This window comes from Sinocyclocheilus grahami, unplaced genomic scaffold (genome assembly GCF_001515645.1).
Source record: "Sinocyclocheilus grahami isolate Dianchi unplaced genomic scaffold, SAMN03320097.WGS_v1.1 scaffold430.1, whole genome shotgun sequence".
Taxonomy (NCBI): domain Eukaryota; kingdom Metazoa; phylum Chordata; class Actinopteri; order Cypriniformes; family Cyprinidae; genus Sinocyclocheilus; species Sinocyclocheilus grahami.
In genome coordinates this window covers 508,974-526,572 of record NW_015505609.1, presented here as the reverse complement: position 1 = coordinate 526,572, position 17,599 = coordinate 508,974, and the positions used below count along the sequence as shown (strand labels likewise).

At 36.7% G+C, this 17,599-nt stretch overlaps 1 protein-coding gene across 10 annotated transcripts in view; it reads right to left on the bottom strand.

Moving 5' to 3' along the window:
• st3gal3b (ST3 beta-galactoside alpha-2,3-sialyltransferase 3b) overlaps positions 1-17,599 on the bottom strand; it is a 65,612-nt gene that overhangs the window by 26,245 nt on the left and 21,768 nt on the right. For all 10 annotated transcript variants that reach the window (XR_001604798.1, XM_016233440.1, XM_016233441.1 and 7 more), the window contains 6 exons: positions 17,159-17,201; positions 14,733-14,825; positions 10,204-10,298; positions 7,152-7,215; positions 6,051-6,146; positions 5,751-5,937 (listed from right to left, as the gene is read on the bottom strand). Coding sequence is in view for 9 of the 10 variants with exons in the window: in XM_016233440.1 (XP_016088926.1) it covers positions 5,751-5,937; positions 6,051-6,146; positions 7,152-7,215; positions 10,204-10,298; positions 14,733-14,825; positions 17,159-17,201 (578 nt within the window). In the remaining variant the exon portion in view is untranslated. The remainder of the gene's footprint in view (positions 1-5,750; positions 5,938-6,050; positions 6,147-7,151; positions 7,216-10,203; positions 10,299-14,732; positions 14,826-17,158; positions 17,202-17,599) is intronic.

Below are 17,599 nucleotides of genomic sequence, written 5' to 3'. Positions count from 1 at the left end.
ATCTGTAAAGTTGCAAAGACTAAAGTCTCAAATCCAAAGAGATATTCTTTATAAAAGTTAATAGTCAACCACGCCTACCTAAAACGGCTCATTCTAACACGCCCCCAACATGTCTACGTCTCGATGTGGGAAGATTTGCATAACGCCGCCCAAATGTTCACGCAAAGAAAGAAGGCGTAACTTTTATTCTCGCTGTAGTATTGTTGTTGCAGCCGCCACCATGTCGTGAAGATGCTGTGTGTTTCGTTGTGTAAGCAAAACTACTTTGGCCTTCCAAAAGAGGACGATATCCGCTTCGTCATGCCTGGAGCTGATCCGTGCTGGTCGCTGAGGAAATACATACACAAAAGAGGACACGACTAGAAATCAGTGGTTAAGTTGCATTTACAACACTGTTCCAGAAATATTCAGATGTGTCCAGCGCATTTTATGGAGGACTGTTTCCTGATCCTGGTAGAGTAGACTACGATGCCGGCTGTTCTGACTCACAGACTGCAAGTACGTTTTTTATATTTAAAGGATTTGCCACTGACGATTCAAACAAGAGTTTTTTTGGCCAGTGTAGAGTAGCACTTGTTTGTCATTTCTCCGATCACAAATGCAGACATGGTTTTATGTTTACACGGCGCGATGCAACGTAACGCGTAAAAAAAGTCATTATAATCCATACTTATGTCCCCACTCGATGCAACAAATGCCTCATTTATAATGGGTTTTAATGTTTTTGTCTCGTCACTCCGGCCTGACAAGTCATCACAATATGGTAAGGGGCGTAACATTTCCGTCACATGCTTGAGGTATTCGGCCAATCACAATGCACTGGATAGCTGGCCAATCAGAGCACACCTCGCTTTTCAGACCGATGAGCTTTGTAAAAATCTACGCATTTCAGAAAGGCGGGGCATAGAGGAGAAACAATAATGTACAGTATGTGGAAAAGAACGTGTTTTTTGAACCTTAAACCGCATAAACACATTTCATTACACCAAATACACAAAATAAAGTTATTTTTAGCAGCATCATATGACCCCTTTAGAAAAAAAAATTACTGGCATTATTGATGTATTTTATGTCACAGAATAAAACACAAAAATATCTTGAGCTTGTGTTAACCACAGACCTTATTTCAAGCATTTAACAAAACAAAATAAAAAATTTAATAAATAAACCACATTGATACATAATCCCTGCAGCACTCTGTAAAACCAATGACATGCATTATGAAAATAAATAGTGCCAATTTTCAACATTCCTGATTTACTGTGAAAGATCAATCACATGAATGTTATAAAAAAAAAATTCATAATCTTTCATCAAAATGTAATCATTTTACTGACACTTGGTTTCCAATGTGTATTTGTGAAGAGCACTCAAGCCTCATGGCAAGACATTCAGGTGAACCTCAGGAAGGTTCTTCAATGTTGGGAACGTATCAGTCAACTGTTCTGTCAATACAAACTAAAAAGGCTAGAATTCCTTCCACCCATGAGCGTACACCGCATTCAAAATAGCAGCAGAGAGAAAAACACTTCAAAGCAGCAAGCAGCCACTGTTCAAAGTTAGGCCGGTTTCACATCGCACACGTAAGCAGGTATGTATTTTTTCCGGCATGCATGTTAACAGAGCATTCACACTCGCAGAGGCGGCGCGGCAGCGCGTAGCAGGAGCAGAGCAGAAGCGGCAGTGGATCGTTTCAGTGCCGAGACTATTTTTGCTGTGCCGCTTACGTGGGATTAAAGCCACAGTGCATTGTTCTTGATCAAAATTTTCCTGATTAACATGAAAAATAACAATTTCACCATAAAATCATGTGAGGTGTTTCAGGTTTCACAATCACGAGGTAAAAGGCACACAGTATTGATAAATACTTTAGCTAAAATAATGTTTTTTTTTTTAAATAATGTCTACGTTAATGCTTGTTAAAAACAATCACTTTAGCCAAGTTTGTACTAGGTTATTTTCTGCTTATTTTGATAAAAAATTTTCAATAAATATACTGTCATTAAAATGTTAACATAAAAATACATTTTAAAATACAGAAACAAAATAAAAAGTAAAGATTCTGAAAGCATTGAAGGAGATCCCATAATAATTTAATATAGATTTACAGTAGTAACAACAAATAATATCTTATTATATGATATGATCAATATCATGGTGTTTCATTATAAACATGGTGATTCTCTCTAAGGTGGACACCCAACATAATATATGATATTTACCATCTGAATCTAACCATGTCATGCCAACAATTGGAAAAGTCAGCCATCTATTAATTATTGTGATAATTATTGTGCCTTTCGCCACAACAGCAGGGGCGCTTTTTACCCCAATACCATACTTTTACTTTTACATACTTCTCGTTATTTAAAAACTGTTGCTTTAATTATCTTAAACCAAACTGGGAATCATTAAGAAGACCCTTGTCTCAAAATATATTCAATAATTTTTAGCGATTCTCATTTGCTACTTAAATCTACAACATAAAAAAAAAAACATCAAATATTAGAGTTAGCACAGAATCAACTACACGAAAACACATCACTGCCAGGAGTTATTGCCCAAACTTCAAAGGCCTGTTTGAATTATTAAAACTAGAGGCATTTATCAACTTTAAGATTATTTTTATAATGTAAACTATACGTACAGCATGTTATATGCATGTGACAGGGGAACATGGCCGCATCACAGCATGCTGCCCATATCAAAGCACATGACAGACAGTTGTCGGAGAACACCTGAAAAGCGTCACCGAATGAACGATACACGTCTGTATTTGCAGTACACAAGCCGCATTTCAGCTGCGAGCTACAAACGCTACAGTCTAAAGCTACATGCCTTTCTAAATCCAACTGCCCACACAGTCGCACATGCTTTTTTGTGTTCATCTCCAAATGAAAGACGTCACCGCACAATAGATCTCAATCACTGTCACCGCTTGCAAAAACAAAGCGTTTTCCATTTCGGCACCATGATTCCTGCCATTAAAGGGAAGCATTTATATTTTGGCAAAGCAGCAGCAACTTCACCACTAGTCACTCAACAGGATTTTCATTGCATCAATGATATTTTCGAAGATATGTCGTAAGATCTAAATAAGACTTGCAAGCGGACCGCAGGGAATGTATTTGTTTTCAAACATGAGATGAACTGTATACTGTTGTTAGGGACACAGTGTTTGATAAGATTATGTGTGATTAAGCATCGGGATGAATGCATTTTATTGTTTAGAGATTACTCAAATTACTCAAAGAAGCATCTGTGGTACGTATAGAGCGAGTAAACTAGATAAACGCTTAGTCAGATTTTCATCGGGCCCTAAAATATCATCCCTTTGACTTGCCAGTTAAAAATAAACAAAGCCGAAGTTGAACTGTTTGAGAAGGGAGCGAGGGAATGCGAGGGGCTCTCGGAGCCTGACGTTGATCAAGAGAGAAGAATAGAAGTCAGTCATTTTTCATCTGTAAGAATTCACAATAGTGATAGGCTTCATTTGTCAAGTGACAATCGGTTAAAAACCACTTTAAACATGATACTCTTACAACTTAATGCATACATGGGAGGTCACTAGACTAGATATGAACATCTTTTGCAGCTGTGGCTGTCTGCCAAAGGAAGAAAAACAATCAGGAACAGCATTTTTACATTTTCTGAAGAAAATCGGAGTGCTGCTTGTCCGAACAGAAATTGCTGCCCAAGGTTTTTATGCAGTTGCTAAGGTGTTCTTAGTGGTTTATATGAATTGCTATGAGGTCACTAAAGGTATTCTGGGTGGTCTCTGTGATATTCGGTTTCTAGATATGGCTTGAGTTACTCATTTATCGTAAGTTTTTAAACTTTAAAGTTTTTTGGGGTTTTGCCTTTTTTATTATCATCAGGCAAAAACATACTAGTGCGACTGCACTTTCTACAAAAAGCCACACGATTTAGGAGGTATCATAAACCATATACAGAGATTACAGAAAAACTAAATCTGGAAAAATTCGAAAAATTCCAGGATTAATCATGACAATGCACCTAGGTCCTGATACAAGGATCAAAACTTCCAGCATTCCAGCTTGTATTCACACAAAAGGATCTCGAGCAATTTCACTCCAATGTTCCAGAAACAAAAAAGCACAGCGTAAATGTAGCTTTTTAATTCTGTAGCGAACAGTGACTTAAGAAAAACTTTTTGATACACCATGTAAATGCAGAAACATTCCTCATACATTATGTAAAAGTAAATAGCCTTATCCTAAAAGTGAGAGAAAGTAGTTTGACACACACGTGTTTCTGCTGAAGAATGCAAATTATCTAAACGTATAAGAAGTAATGGACTAAGGTGTGGAGAAAAAGCTTTCTGTAAGAGACGCGTACAGTATATATATATATATATATATGTGGGTTAAGAATATGCCACTGGGCATGTAAATGTGTCACTAACAAATATTTGGTGTAAATGTAAACGTAGACAGTATGGGATGAGTTACCAAAAATTATTACGACCAATACTAAGTCATACTTATCTATTTTTTATTAGATATGTCAATATTGCTGCATTATCTTGGATGTCTAAACATTGCCCATTTACAACCAAGAACCTACTCATTAGATTCCAGTATAGCATGAACTTTTGATTTTCTTCTTTCTGATACGAAAAAGCTATTTTGTTACCTAATACTGTGGTTTTAATCAGTCATCAACCTCTGAACGCTGTTTCTAACATTATGGCAGACACATTGGAGCTTTCTTGACCCCTCATTTGGTGAAGGAAATTCCTCCTTCTAAGAGATCAAAGCCAATGTATCAGAAGCCAGAGGGCAGATCAATTATCTGAGCACTTACCACTGTCCAGCTTGTTACGATCAGATGTTCAGACAAAACTGGCTCTTTTCAGGGGCCAGAGGGGAGGGGGGGTAATCAAATAGCTCTCTATTTTTCTTCCTCTGCCGGGTCTCTTGCACATTGACAAATGTCACTCTGTAAAAAAAATCCAGCACTGGTACCCTGAAAGCCCAGCAGCTGTGCTGGCCGGGAACTCCTGAGGCACATTGCCACCAGATTCCCACTTGACAACAGTGGAAAACAAACAGGTGTGCAGCTGAGGAAGACAAGTATATTCGAAAAAATTATGGGGGAAGCCACATACACAGACCAAACGCCTTGACCACGATTACATGACAGATGACTGGAAAAGAAAAGAAAAAAAACACATCCTTAAGAAGCCAAGTAAGCTGACTTCAGAGGAGAACAAAGTGCTTATGCTTGCTCTTTGTGTGATAAGAAATGGGATGGAGGCAGAGCCATTAAAACTGTGTGAAATAAGATAGAGCTCATTCAGAAAGGTCCGACCCTTCTGATTAAGAGGCTAATTCCCTAGATGTCAGACAAATCTGGAAGGAGAATGTTTTACATCTCGCTAAAAATGAGACAAAGTCCTGGAACAATAAAGGCCTTTTCTTCAGTAACTCTTTCTTATCAAAATCCTCTAACCACAAAAATTCCAATGCAATACTTTTTGTTAGATGGTGATATTAACATTACTCTAAATTCATAAATGATATCAAGTTTAAAGTTCTAAAAATTCAGCACAGGAGCAGGTAGTGCTGAACTGGAAATTGACCTATTAAAAAAAACTGGCACCATTCTGCTTCAAAATTAACCGAATAAGGAGACCTTCAAAACAGGAAAAAAAAATAAAAAATCCCAACAGATTTTAATGAAAGAAACAAGACAGTATAGTCACATACTACTGCACTCAGTCTTACCAGTTTCTCTTTGAAGACCATCTGTCTCAGCCATTTAAAGTCAAGAGGTTTGAAAGCAGAGAAGACAAAGAGGGAATCTTTCTCATAGCGCTCGGGCTTCTGGATGGACCCTTCTGGGTAGGTTATCCTCAGGGTGGTCTTAGTACCTACATCTCTGGTGTAAGCACTCACTGGGGCCTCGTTGAGTCTAAAGAATAAATATACTGAAAATCAGTGCAAATCAGCAGCTTAAAAGTCTTTCGTTTGTTCAGTTTATTGATTTGGTCATTAAAAAAGCAAGGTGACTGTGTGGAGACTCGCCTTATCACAACGTCATATTCATCGATGCGGGATCCTAAAGACTTGTTGCCAAGGATACCACCATTGCCTACTATTATACATCTTTTACAACTCAAACTGCAAAGAGAACATATGAGAAGAGAGGTGGCATTACTCAAAAATGCACATCCATATTCTTTACAGAAATAGTCTTTACAGCCATATTCAGCATATAAAAAAATGACAAGCTTAACTTGATATTGCAGTCAGGTCAGGTAGAAAATATATAAAATAATAAAAATATACATTATATACATCCATTATACAAACCATGACAATCAGAGCCAAATGGAACATTTAATGCTTGATACACATGATATTATACAAACATATACATACACTACTGCTCCAAAGTTTGGAGTCAGTAAGATATTTATTTTAGGTATTTTTTTGTTTTTTTATGAATTTATTTATTTTTTTCCAGCAAGGATGCATTAAACTGATCAAAAGGGACAGTAAAGACTTTGGCAATAATTGTTTAAAGTTTTGTTCTGATTTGTCACATCATCTCAGCTGAAATCTGAAGTGACCTAAAGCAAATGCAAAAAGAAATTGGATTACCAACATTGATAGATTTCTTTTTGAATAAATGCTGTTCTTGTGAATAAATAAGCTTCAAAATAAATAAACTTTCTATTCATTAAAGAATCCTGAAAAACATGTCACTGTTTCCACAAAATTATTAAGTAGCAAAACTGTTCACAACATTTCAAATAATAAGAAATGTTTATTGAGATACAAAAAAAGCATATTAGAATGATTTCTGAAGGATCATGTGACACTGAAGACTAAAATAAAAATCAGTTATTTTATATTGTATTAATATTTCACAATATTACTGTTGTTACAGTATTTCTGATCAAATAAATGTAGCCTTGAGCATAAGACACTTAAAAAAAATAATAATAATCATAACCCCAAACTTTTGAGCAATAGTGTATCTAAAAATGAGATTTGACTGTGGGCATCTCCAAGATAAAAACTGAACAGAACTCAGAAGAGATGGCTTTATGGCGTCACAGCTGGTTAGGACATGGACCTTTGGGCAAATTCATTTGTAGTGATGCATTTCAAAAGTCTTACCTATCTAAATCTGGACCCAGTCCATAATTCTTTGTGGCAGTTAATATAACATCTATGATTCTTTCTGTAGAGAGAGATAACAAAAAAGAACAAAGAGATGAAACAAATAGACTTCTAGATGGTAATGGCTTTAATCGGATTCAAATGATTTTCTTTAATTATCTGCACTCCTGGTGATCTGATGGAGGAGCATGACTGTGTTATTCACTCCTGGAAGTTGTATTAGCAACTGAAAATAAGTTACTGACACTTTGAAAAAAAAAAAAAAAAAAAAAGTCTGTAAAAGTGGAATGCCATTTGCAAACAAGTAAAATTCCTTTGCCAAAGACTTCAATTCATGCTTTCCAACGCTCTGTCTATTTACAGAGCTGTTTGGTCATAGCGATCATTCCCCCAATACCCTTGAAGGCATTCATGGCTGCTACGCATTATGTCACCTGATTATCAGCGAAGACACCAGATTTCCTAGTAAGGGTGCATTAGCATGACCCATTGAGTTGCCTAAAAGTATCAGTATGCATACTATAAAAGTCCAAAGACAGGAAAACAGTTTGGAAAAGAGCTAATTCAATGAGGACAATGTAAACAGCCTTGCCCATTTTATCATACCTTTTTGACCCTAACTATATTCCATTGAACAAAAATCAAGAAGGCATAACACAAAGGGAAACACTTTGGGAGGTCTGCTAGGCACTTTGCAGTACGTGTGAGGCGCCAAATCTACATCTGTACATAATTCTTTTTTTTTTTCCCTCGTCCGGTGGTTTGAAAGCATCTACCCTAAAGACTATCATTACTGTTTCTGACAACAAAGAGCAAACATGTGAGATTATCTTTTTTATTGGCATAGATGCTATGTTATTGAGAGGCAAACATAATAGGACGTACCAATGTAGTCCTGTGGTTTGAAGCAAATGGTTGTGATTTCAATAATACAGCATGTGAAAACCTTCTGTAAATTTATTTGGCCTCCATAACAGTTGGTGTAGTGCAAAAGATAACGTAATAGCTTGAAATCTATATTGACCCTAAACTGTAAGCTTAATGATTAAAAAGCATCAGGGAGTAGCCGTCATTGTTTGGACAAAGCGCTGACGGCTTACATCAAGCATCACCAGAGACTGCATAAACAGTGGCGGGACCACACTGGAAAAAGAAACGAAAATATATATATCACAGTTTCGCAAAGAAATGGGAAGAGCAATGGGTTCGAATTGTTTTAAGATCAATGGCATAAACATTTCAGCCAAGTATCACCTCTTGGCAGTTTAAACAAATGAGACCCTCATCTTTAACATACACCGTTTTGGCAAGAGGAAAATCACATTCTGAAATAAAGTAGAAATGGACAGGTATGATGCAAATACGTTTAGGAGTTCTATCACAAAACCATCTGGAGCATGACTTCTGAGAGTACGAGTCACATAATGAAAATTTTTTGTCTTAAGTTTGTCAAAAGGCTTTTTTTGTTTAAAAACTGATTAAACATGCTCAAACTATTTTAACAATTCATCATGAGTATTAGAGGAACTTCACCAAAGTAGCTGAGAGTGACACTTCATCCTGAGTCACTGGAGACATTTTAAGAGGCTACTTAATACTGTAAGGCACTTAAAAGGCCAAACTTACAGTCAAAACAGCCCTAATGGTTTATTCTCCTTTGAGGTATTTGGTTCATCCGTATGTAAAGGATGTTGGGATTACCCTACAGTTGACACAACCATCTGCAATGCTTTGACTGAATGTTTTCCACTAAGGGCGACGTAATCAAGAGCAGAAAGCACAAAGTCGTAGGTGGCCACAGGGATCGCTTATATTGGAATTGGTAGTGCAGAAATAAGACATCTATTTTTATGCCTTTCTGGCCCACAACTTGAGAACCTTTGACAAGCTCTGTTCAAGAACCACACGTATCAACCATTCCAAATGAATAAAGTTAAAAGTGAAGTCACGCTAGCCTCACGATCCATGCAGCAAACAAAAACCAGGTGTAATGTAAATATGGGACCTGCTCTTTTGAAAGTGTTCATGTGTGTGCACACGGCAGCCCTTAACTGAACACAAAGGTTACATTCAAGGTACCCTTAATGTGCCTGCTGACCTCAAGTGCTGGAACATTTGACAATGTGCTGAAATCTAAGATGTAATCATCTTTTCAGATGGAGGGAAAAAAGTAGACAATGGTGGATTACATTAACAACCAATTGGTTTCAAGAAACCATTGCCTTATCTACAGGTCTTTTCCAATGGTCTCATTCTCTTTTATACATTCACAAAGCTCAGTAGAATGGAATAAAATCCCCACATCACTAGAGAACAAGAACTTCATTCAACAAAGTACATAAATGTCTGCCATTACAGAGGTTTGCTCTCACACTACTGCAATATCAAAGTCACTCCTGACCCTGTGGTTCAATGGTTAAACATAGTAAGAGTTTGGCGTCCTACAGCTGTAAAGAAACATGGACGGCATCAGTTTAAAGCATTTGGAATTTATGATGAGAATAATTTTTGGGACCAGAGTATTACGGTCTATCAAAACCAGGGCTCTGAACTGGTTCAAAGAACAAAAAATAAAAAAATAAATGGGAACAAACGAAATTAACAGGAGCTTAAAAAATGGAAAACTAAATCATGTTTAATAATTTTATCGCCTCCTCTGATATTTTAATTTGGCAGTCAACCAATGGTAAATTGAAATAGCGCAGTCTATGAAAATGTGACGCTGACGCATCCAGTGTGACTAAATTGCCCACACACTATAACACACATATATATATATATATATATATATATATATACACACACACATACAGTATATATATTTTTTTTTTTCTTCTTGCAAATCTTGTGAGAGCAGGACTAAAAAAAATAAATAAAAAAAAACATTCCACATATTCCTCTTAAGTGCTGCAGACGGATTCAAACAGTTCACTCATTTTTTGGAAGCATTTATCAAAAGAACCAGTCTATTCATTTCTGGAAACAAGAAAGCATTTGAACAACATTGTTGTTAAGTCTACTATAAATTATTTTTAAAATGAATACATACCTTGTGTTTTGAATCCAAATGGAGGTAAATAGTTTGTAACTTTTGAAAGCCGCTTAAAGTTCCGGTCCAGAAACATGGAAGCTGGCTTACTAAACCTGCAAAAGCATGATAAACATGATATAATGAATACTACCAAGGACAACTAACATTCAGATTAATATAACTATTTTTAATCTAAATTATATTTACATTTATATTTTTCATTCAGTAAAATTTTGTACAGTACCAAAAATGTCTCCACAGCAACATGTCAATTCCATATCAACAGGGCTAATAACATATAGCCAAATAACACATTCACTTCCCGGACATCAGGAGGCGGGGAGTCAAAGGGGGCTTTTGTCTGTGAGAGGTCTCACTTCGTCTCTGCTTTGACCTAAGTTTAAAACAGTGTGGCTGAACCAGCACCAATCAATCACAAACCCAGGCCTCCATTCACCCCTTCTCAAGAGGAGTCAGGGGATACCCTACCCGGAGGCCATTTCCCAGCACACTCCTCTCTTAAGGCTAGATGTGCAAGCGCAACGATGAATGCCTGTGCCTCTGACCCACAGATCCTCGCTGTCATTTCTTATCTACTCCGCCTGCTACCAAAGTGGAACATTGAGCCGTTCAAAGGTGTCAGTAGGCAGTGTGAACTTTCAGAAGCCATCTAACAAAGACATTTTTCAAAAACTAGATCCCTTTCAGGGGTCATTTAATGACTTAATTTAATAAGAACAGAGAAAGTCTCAGACAGCAGATGCATTTTCCACAAACATGCCTCTTCTCTGCTTCTGTAAGTGTGGCCACACGATGGATGTCTGGTTTTATGACCCTCCCAACTCAACAGGCTCATTATTCATTTGCAAACTTAAGGATATTGGATCATTTTATTCTCAGGTCTTTTACGATTAAGTTAGAAAATTGCAGTAGATTGGTTTGGGGTGGGAGGATGACTAACAAGGAGAGCTTGTCGAGAGGTACAGAGGGTTTGAAAAAAATTAGACCCCCTTAAGAAAACTTAAAAGACTAATCATGGGTCAGTAAAGAGAACACATGGGCCATTTAAAATGCAGGTCCTGGGGGAAAAAAAGCTGCAGAACCCCTTTCCCAACAATCCTTTCCAAAGTACAGAGTAGCACAAGTTTTCAGCCTTTTTAGTAATAGAGGACTCCAGTCGCTTTTAAACCACTTAACTCTACAGCAATGTCCAATATGGGGAAAGTGAGGACAAAGATTTCGTCAATTGAAGAAAATGTCAAAGAGCAGCGCCAGGAAATGAGATGAGGAAACGAATGGGATCGCTATTGGCAACTGTTTAACATACTCTGATAAAAGTGTGTCTATTTCATGCACTAATCGTTTAAGGCCAGGGGATGTCCGACCATGGCAAGAAAAAATTAAAATGTCACATCGGATTCTCTCCTTATATCACCTGATAAAAGCAGACAAAGCAAGACCTTGCCAAAACAAACTGTCATTAATTAACTTGTGGCTTGTGAGGTGCATACTAACTCGCATTATAAATAACTGGGTGAGAGCTTCAGGCCTAAAGACAGACAGGCGTCTGCTTGTCATAAAGGGGTCCTGAACAGGAGGCATGTGCACATTGTGCTCATTTCCTCATGGCTATCTCTCACTGGTGGCTGTATTTTCATAACCGCCCGCTCAAGTTCAACCAAGACATTTGATTTAAGAGTCCAATACAAACAGTTTTGGGAAAGGAGTGGAGGTGTTGAAAATAAAGTGGATTCCAGGGGTGAACTAACAGAGGGTAGGATCGCATGGCTTCAGGTGGTTTCCTACACATGCAGGGTTCCCCTAATAAAATGTAACTCCTAAAGGAAGAGACAAGTGATTGCCCAAATGACCACATAATGAACATGCCAAGTGGGCATTAACTAATAGGACAATCTCTACTTTATGCAACAAATGATTACTGAGGTTGACAAGGTTTTGCCAGTTTTGTGGAGGTGCACTTAAAAACGTAAAAACATTAAAATACTAATTATATGCAGTTTTGCACATTAAACTTTCAAACCCATATTTGACTATTTAACAAAATTATTTACTATGAAAATGCATGGATAATGATAAAATTATACTGTGTGGCATTGTTAAATTTGAGTCTTAAAGGGATACTCCACCCCAAAATGAAAATTTTGTCATTAATCGAAAATTATTCTCGTCACTTCATAACATAACGGTTGAACCACTGATGGCAGTTGGAGTATTCTGACGATGTCTTTCATACTTTTCTGGACCTTGACAGTGTAATTTACTTGGCAGTCAATCGGACAGTCACAACCCTCCCGGTTTTCATCCAAAATATCTTAAATTGTGTTCCGAAGACGAACTAAGCTTTTAGGGGTTTGGAACGACATGGGGGTAAGTGATTAATGACAAAATTTTCATTTTGGGGTGGAGTATCCCTTTAAAGTTCTTCATCCAAACATGACGACACAATTCTGTCCTTATAGATGCAAATGAAAAATGTCCAATTACTAAACTAATATGACTATTCAATGGAAACACTTTACAATAAAATTCAATTGGTTTACATTAGTTAATAAATTAGGTATCAAGCACTAGTGATTTTTTACAGCATTTATTAATCTCATGTTAATTTCGACATATACTTGCAAGATGTTATAAACAAAATATATTAATTAACATTGTATTATTGTTATTGTATATATATATTGTATTAATGAATATGGCTTAAAGAACAAACAGTACATTTTAATTATAATTATTAATGAACTAATTGTTGCACATTGAAACTAATGTAAACAAACTGAAACCAATTACAAAGTGTTACTGACTGCAATTTTCAAATTCCTCTAACATGTTCAATACCTATCTCGGTTTTATACATTCAAGAATTACATAAAACGTTTCAACTGTTATTTAGTTCATGATTCTGGAAATATCTAAACTGAATCAATGCCTCCTAAACATCATTAAAAATAATTTATCACACAATACAATACTCAAATATTTGTGTTGTAATGATGTGGCAGAAGTGCCTTTTGACCCCAAAAGACAAACAAAGACCCCGAGAACCTTGATCCATCACACGTGTTAATTAGAGGCACATTGTAGACACTGTTAACACACATGCGATTAATTGGGGACCTGTTAAAAAGCTTCAGGCACCAATTCAGTCATTGCTCTGCTTTATGGGTCCTTCTGAAGCTTGTGCAGATTCTAGAGAGATAAGGACACACACCAAAACTACATCTTCTGCAACGTGAACTTGTCATTCATGTCAAAATGTCTTTATTCTCCCTTCTTTAAAAAGTTATTTCATGTAAATAATATTTTCGTTTAATCAGTTTTTGTTTAAACCAATCCAGGGCAACCATCTGACTTGGACTAAATATTGCTGTTGCTATTGTGTGATAGTTGCTGTTTTGTGATAGCAGCTCAAATCCTTTCCAAAATAATATTGCTTGATTGGTGGAAAAGCTATTTCTAAACAATCTTATGGCGATGAGAGAAATATCCATGAACAAACCAAACCGTGATGCTTAATGTTTATCATCGCCGGGCATGCTGTAGTGGAAAAATTACTTATGCTAACAATAGCCAGCCGGAGAATTATCCTAAAGATGAGGGAACAATGTATGGATGCCAACAAATACAGAAAGTTCCATCAAAAGCCTGTGACATCACAGAGGGTGACAAGAGTGTTGCGTGACATCACTGAGGGTCACAGAGCGCTCTGAGGATTCAGTCAATCTGAAGAAGTTGACTCATTCGGTCCTCCACAGAGGCTGCTTTACAGGGCTTTCTCCTCTCAGCCGCAAAGACAGAATCACTGTCCACTTCCAAAAAGAGTTACAACAGGCGCATTGTGGAGCTGTCAAGCATGCGGAAGTGGTTGTTTGTTGTGGTAGGTCACAAATTAACAAGGACTTAAAGGATCAGAGGAGCAGCTTACTGTTCAGTCACAGATAGTATGAGACTGGCCTCAAGGGCTTCGTAGCTGAGAAGTGACATAGTGTCTCTTGAATGGTGACGGACGAAACCAGGGAGAGTGGAGCATATGAGGAACTTGGTAAATCAGAGCTAAAAGCAGTAAATCTTTAACAAAGCGGCCGTCATTTCACAGAGTTTGTACTTCATTCTGTAGGTGACAAAAGAGCTCAATATCGCAAAGCCTTGCAGAACAAAAGCAGGTTTAAAAAACCTGAACAGATGAAAATAAAAAAAGCCACACGATTCAGTCAAAGCCTCTTTGTATTTTCCCAACCAAACTTCCATCCCATCTGCCATCTTCAAATATCCTTCCTTTGAATACCTTTTTACAACATCTTGCAATACACAAATTCATGTTGAACTGCAACAGACCTCAACACAAGTATCAGGTCTCAACAATAAGAATGTTTAGACATTTTTGTGTTAGAAAAAAATTATCTTTAAGTTTATCTAATAATTTCAACATCATGTATCTTAGAAAAAACAAATTGCTCCGGTTTGCAAGGCAGTGGGTCTTATTGTTGAACCCTGTGTATTACATTCATAAAGAAATCTGTTCATACTTTGGATAGATAGCACTCATTTTGGCAGCTGCATAACCAGGTTTACAGGCTCCTTCACTGAGGTTTCCGTACTTGTACACCAACGCCGGTGGCCTGTAGACAGTTAGAGAGGAGAAGAAAGAGAAGGCATTCATTTCAATTAGACCGGATTGTAAATGTTAAACCTGACAGGAATATCACACAGAATAACTATGCTAAAGGGTAATGTTTAATCTGAGGTATATAGTTTTTATCTAGCCTGGCATATGATGGATGGCATCTAGAGCAGGATGTGATGGATTACTTTTGAAAAACTCAGTTTATCGCTGATGTGTTAAATAAATTAAATAGTCAAACAATAGGAATGCAACTCATTTTGCTGGCTGCACAAACAGTGAGTGTGTTTATTTCATACTTTTGTTCTGAAAGAATGTTCCAAGCTCAAAACACACTCTAAAGATAGCATTTGTGACATGATGTTAACAGCACAGAAAAAAAAATTGACTTGCCCATCAGTTTTTTTTTGTTTTTTTAATAGGAAAAAAGGCAAAAACTTGTTACACACTTACAATGGAACTAACAGGGCCAGAGTTCTGGGCTGTTTAAAAGCAGAAATGTGAAGTACTTGGATGAGTTACTCCATAAAAACTGTTTATTATTCTATGAATCTATGAAGTTATCTACTTTTCTAGATGAATAAACATCTGGTTATGCGTGACAGAAGTTTGTTCCATGCAAACAATGCTTAGAGAGAGCTATGCCATATAAACAGTGTAATGTTTAGAATATTAATTTTTTTTAATGTTTTAAAGTTTATTGCCTCCATTATAGGCACCTTACTGTAATAATTTCGTTTTAGCTTTTTTTCGGATCATGTAACATTAAGACTGGATTAATGACTGCTAAAGATTCAGTTTTGCCATCACAGGAATAAAATGCATTTAAAAATATATTAAAATAAAAGGAGTTATTTTAACTTGTAATATTTTTCACAATATTACTGTATTTTGATCAAATAAAACCTCAGATGCAACCTCCGTGATTGTAAGTGACTTATTTCAAAAACATTTTAAAAACCCCAAACTTTTGAACGGTAGTGTATAATGTATCAATAAGTTGTAACAATAATGAAATATTGAGACTTCCTCTAAATGGATGGGGACAGCTGACATTCTTCTACCACCTGAAATGATCAGTGTCATTAATAACCTGCAGCATTTCAAATAAACAGGTGAGGAGGACACAGTGGGCAGAGTGCGAGAGAGAGAGAGGGAGGGAGAGAGAAAAGAAAATTAAGACTATCAGAGACTGGAGGTGGGTGAGAATAGACACATGCTGGCTGGACCACCTTGTTAAATGGCAACTAAAGAAGCAACTGTGGAGACTCTCAATATTGGATTAAAATCACTATCAGAAAACTGTATGAGCTCTTCTGAAGTGACAGTAACACATTTAAAAAAAAAAAACTATGATCTCTGAGATTACATTGTTGATTAGAAAGCCGAAGCCCCAGGTTTCAACACCAAATCACATTGTCCTACACCAAGCACCTTTTCAACGGTTTAAATAAAAGCCACAAGACACTTATTTGCTGAAGCCTTCATTTTGATGAAGTGGTTGGCCCAAAGGGACAATGTCGTATTTTGTTGTCGTGACAGCTCTGAATCTTTAAGCAGCAGAGAGGATGGTGGATTGAGGCCAGCTGAATGATGAAGTGCACCACACAGACAGTTTTTGCTCACAGCGTCAATGAAATCTAAACCTGTCGAAGGCTTTGCTTATTGTATGTGTGCATGGTGTGGACAGACATGTCTTCTCTCACTGAGAAATTAGGGTGAGGTGAGAGTCTGAGTTTGGCTGCTTTAAAGATGAAATGTAAACGTATACCTACCACACACAGACTTATAATACATCACACCTTAACACCTCACACAAGGCCAATGGAACAGACACTGAATGAGGCCAAAAGTCTTTATTGCTTTTAAGACTTCTTAGTAACCTAGATTTTCATTTTATTTATATTTTATTATTCTTACAACACTACCATTCAAAAATGTAAGCTGTTTTTTAAAGAAATTAATACTTTTATTCAGTAAAGTCACATTCAATTGATTAAAAGTGACAGTAAACACATTTGAAAAAAAGGGATAAAGTGTCACAGATTCCACTAAAATATTAAGCAGCACAACTGTTTTCCACTTTGATAAACTTTTCTTCAGCAGGAAATCAGCATTTCTGTAGGATCATGTAACACTGACGACTAGAGTAATGTCTGCTGAAAATTCAGCAATGTGAAAAAGAAAAAAACTCTACTTTTAACCTCTACTTTATAACTTTTGTTGTATACAATTTATTCTGGAACAGCAATAACATTTGTATTTTTAGAAATCAATTTCTTGCACTTAAAGACAAAATAAGGAAGGAATTGTATACTACAGAATACTTACAGCTTTGTGTCCAGATTCAGCAAGAACCCTTGCTTATCAAACACTGTGAAGAAAAATGACAATGAGCATTAATTCAGAACATCATCAGTCAAACAAAAAGAAAAATGTAAATGTCTCTCGTTATGCCTTCATCCTGCCAAAATGCATGTCTAGTGCATTTTGAGACAACTAAAGATGTTAATGTTAACATTCATACAGATCTCATAGTTATGTCATCATCTAAAGGATTTTAGTTTATGTAGAAGCAGCAGCGATATTAGATTAAACCAGCCAAACATTCCACGTTCAGCTGGGAAAATGTGTTAAAAAGCAGCTGTCCACCTATGCAGGCTTCATTAGACCATAGGTGTCTATGAGGTGTCAATGAAGCTAAGCCTTTTAATAAACGAGAGAGAGAGAGAGAGAGAGAGAGAGAGAGAGAGAGAGAGAGAGAGAGAGAGA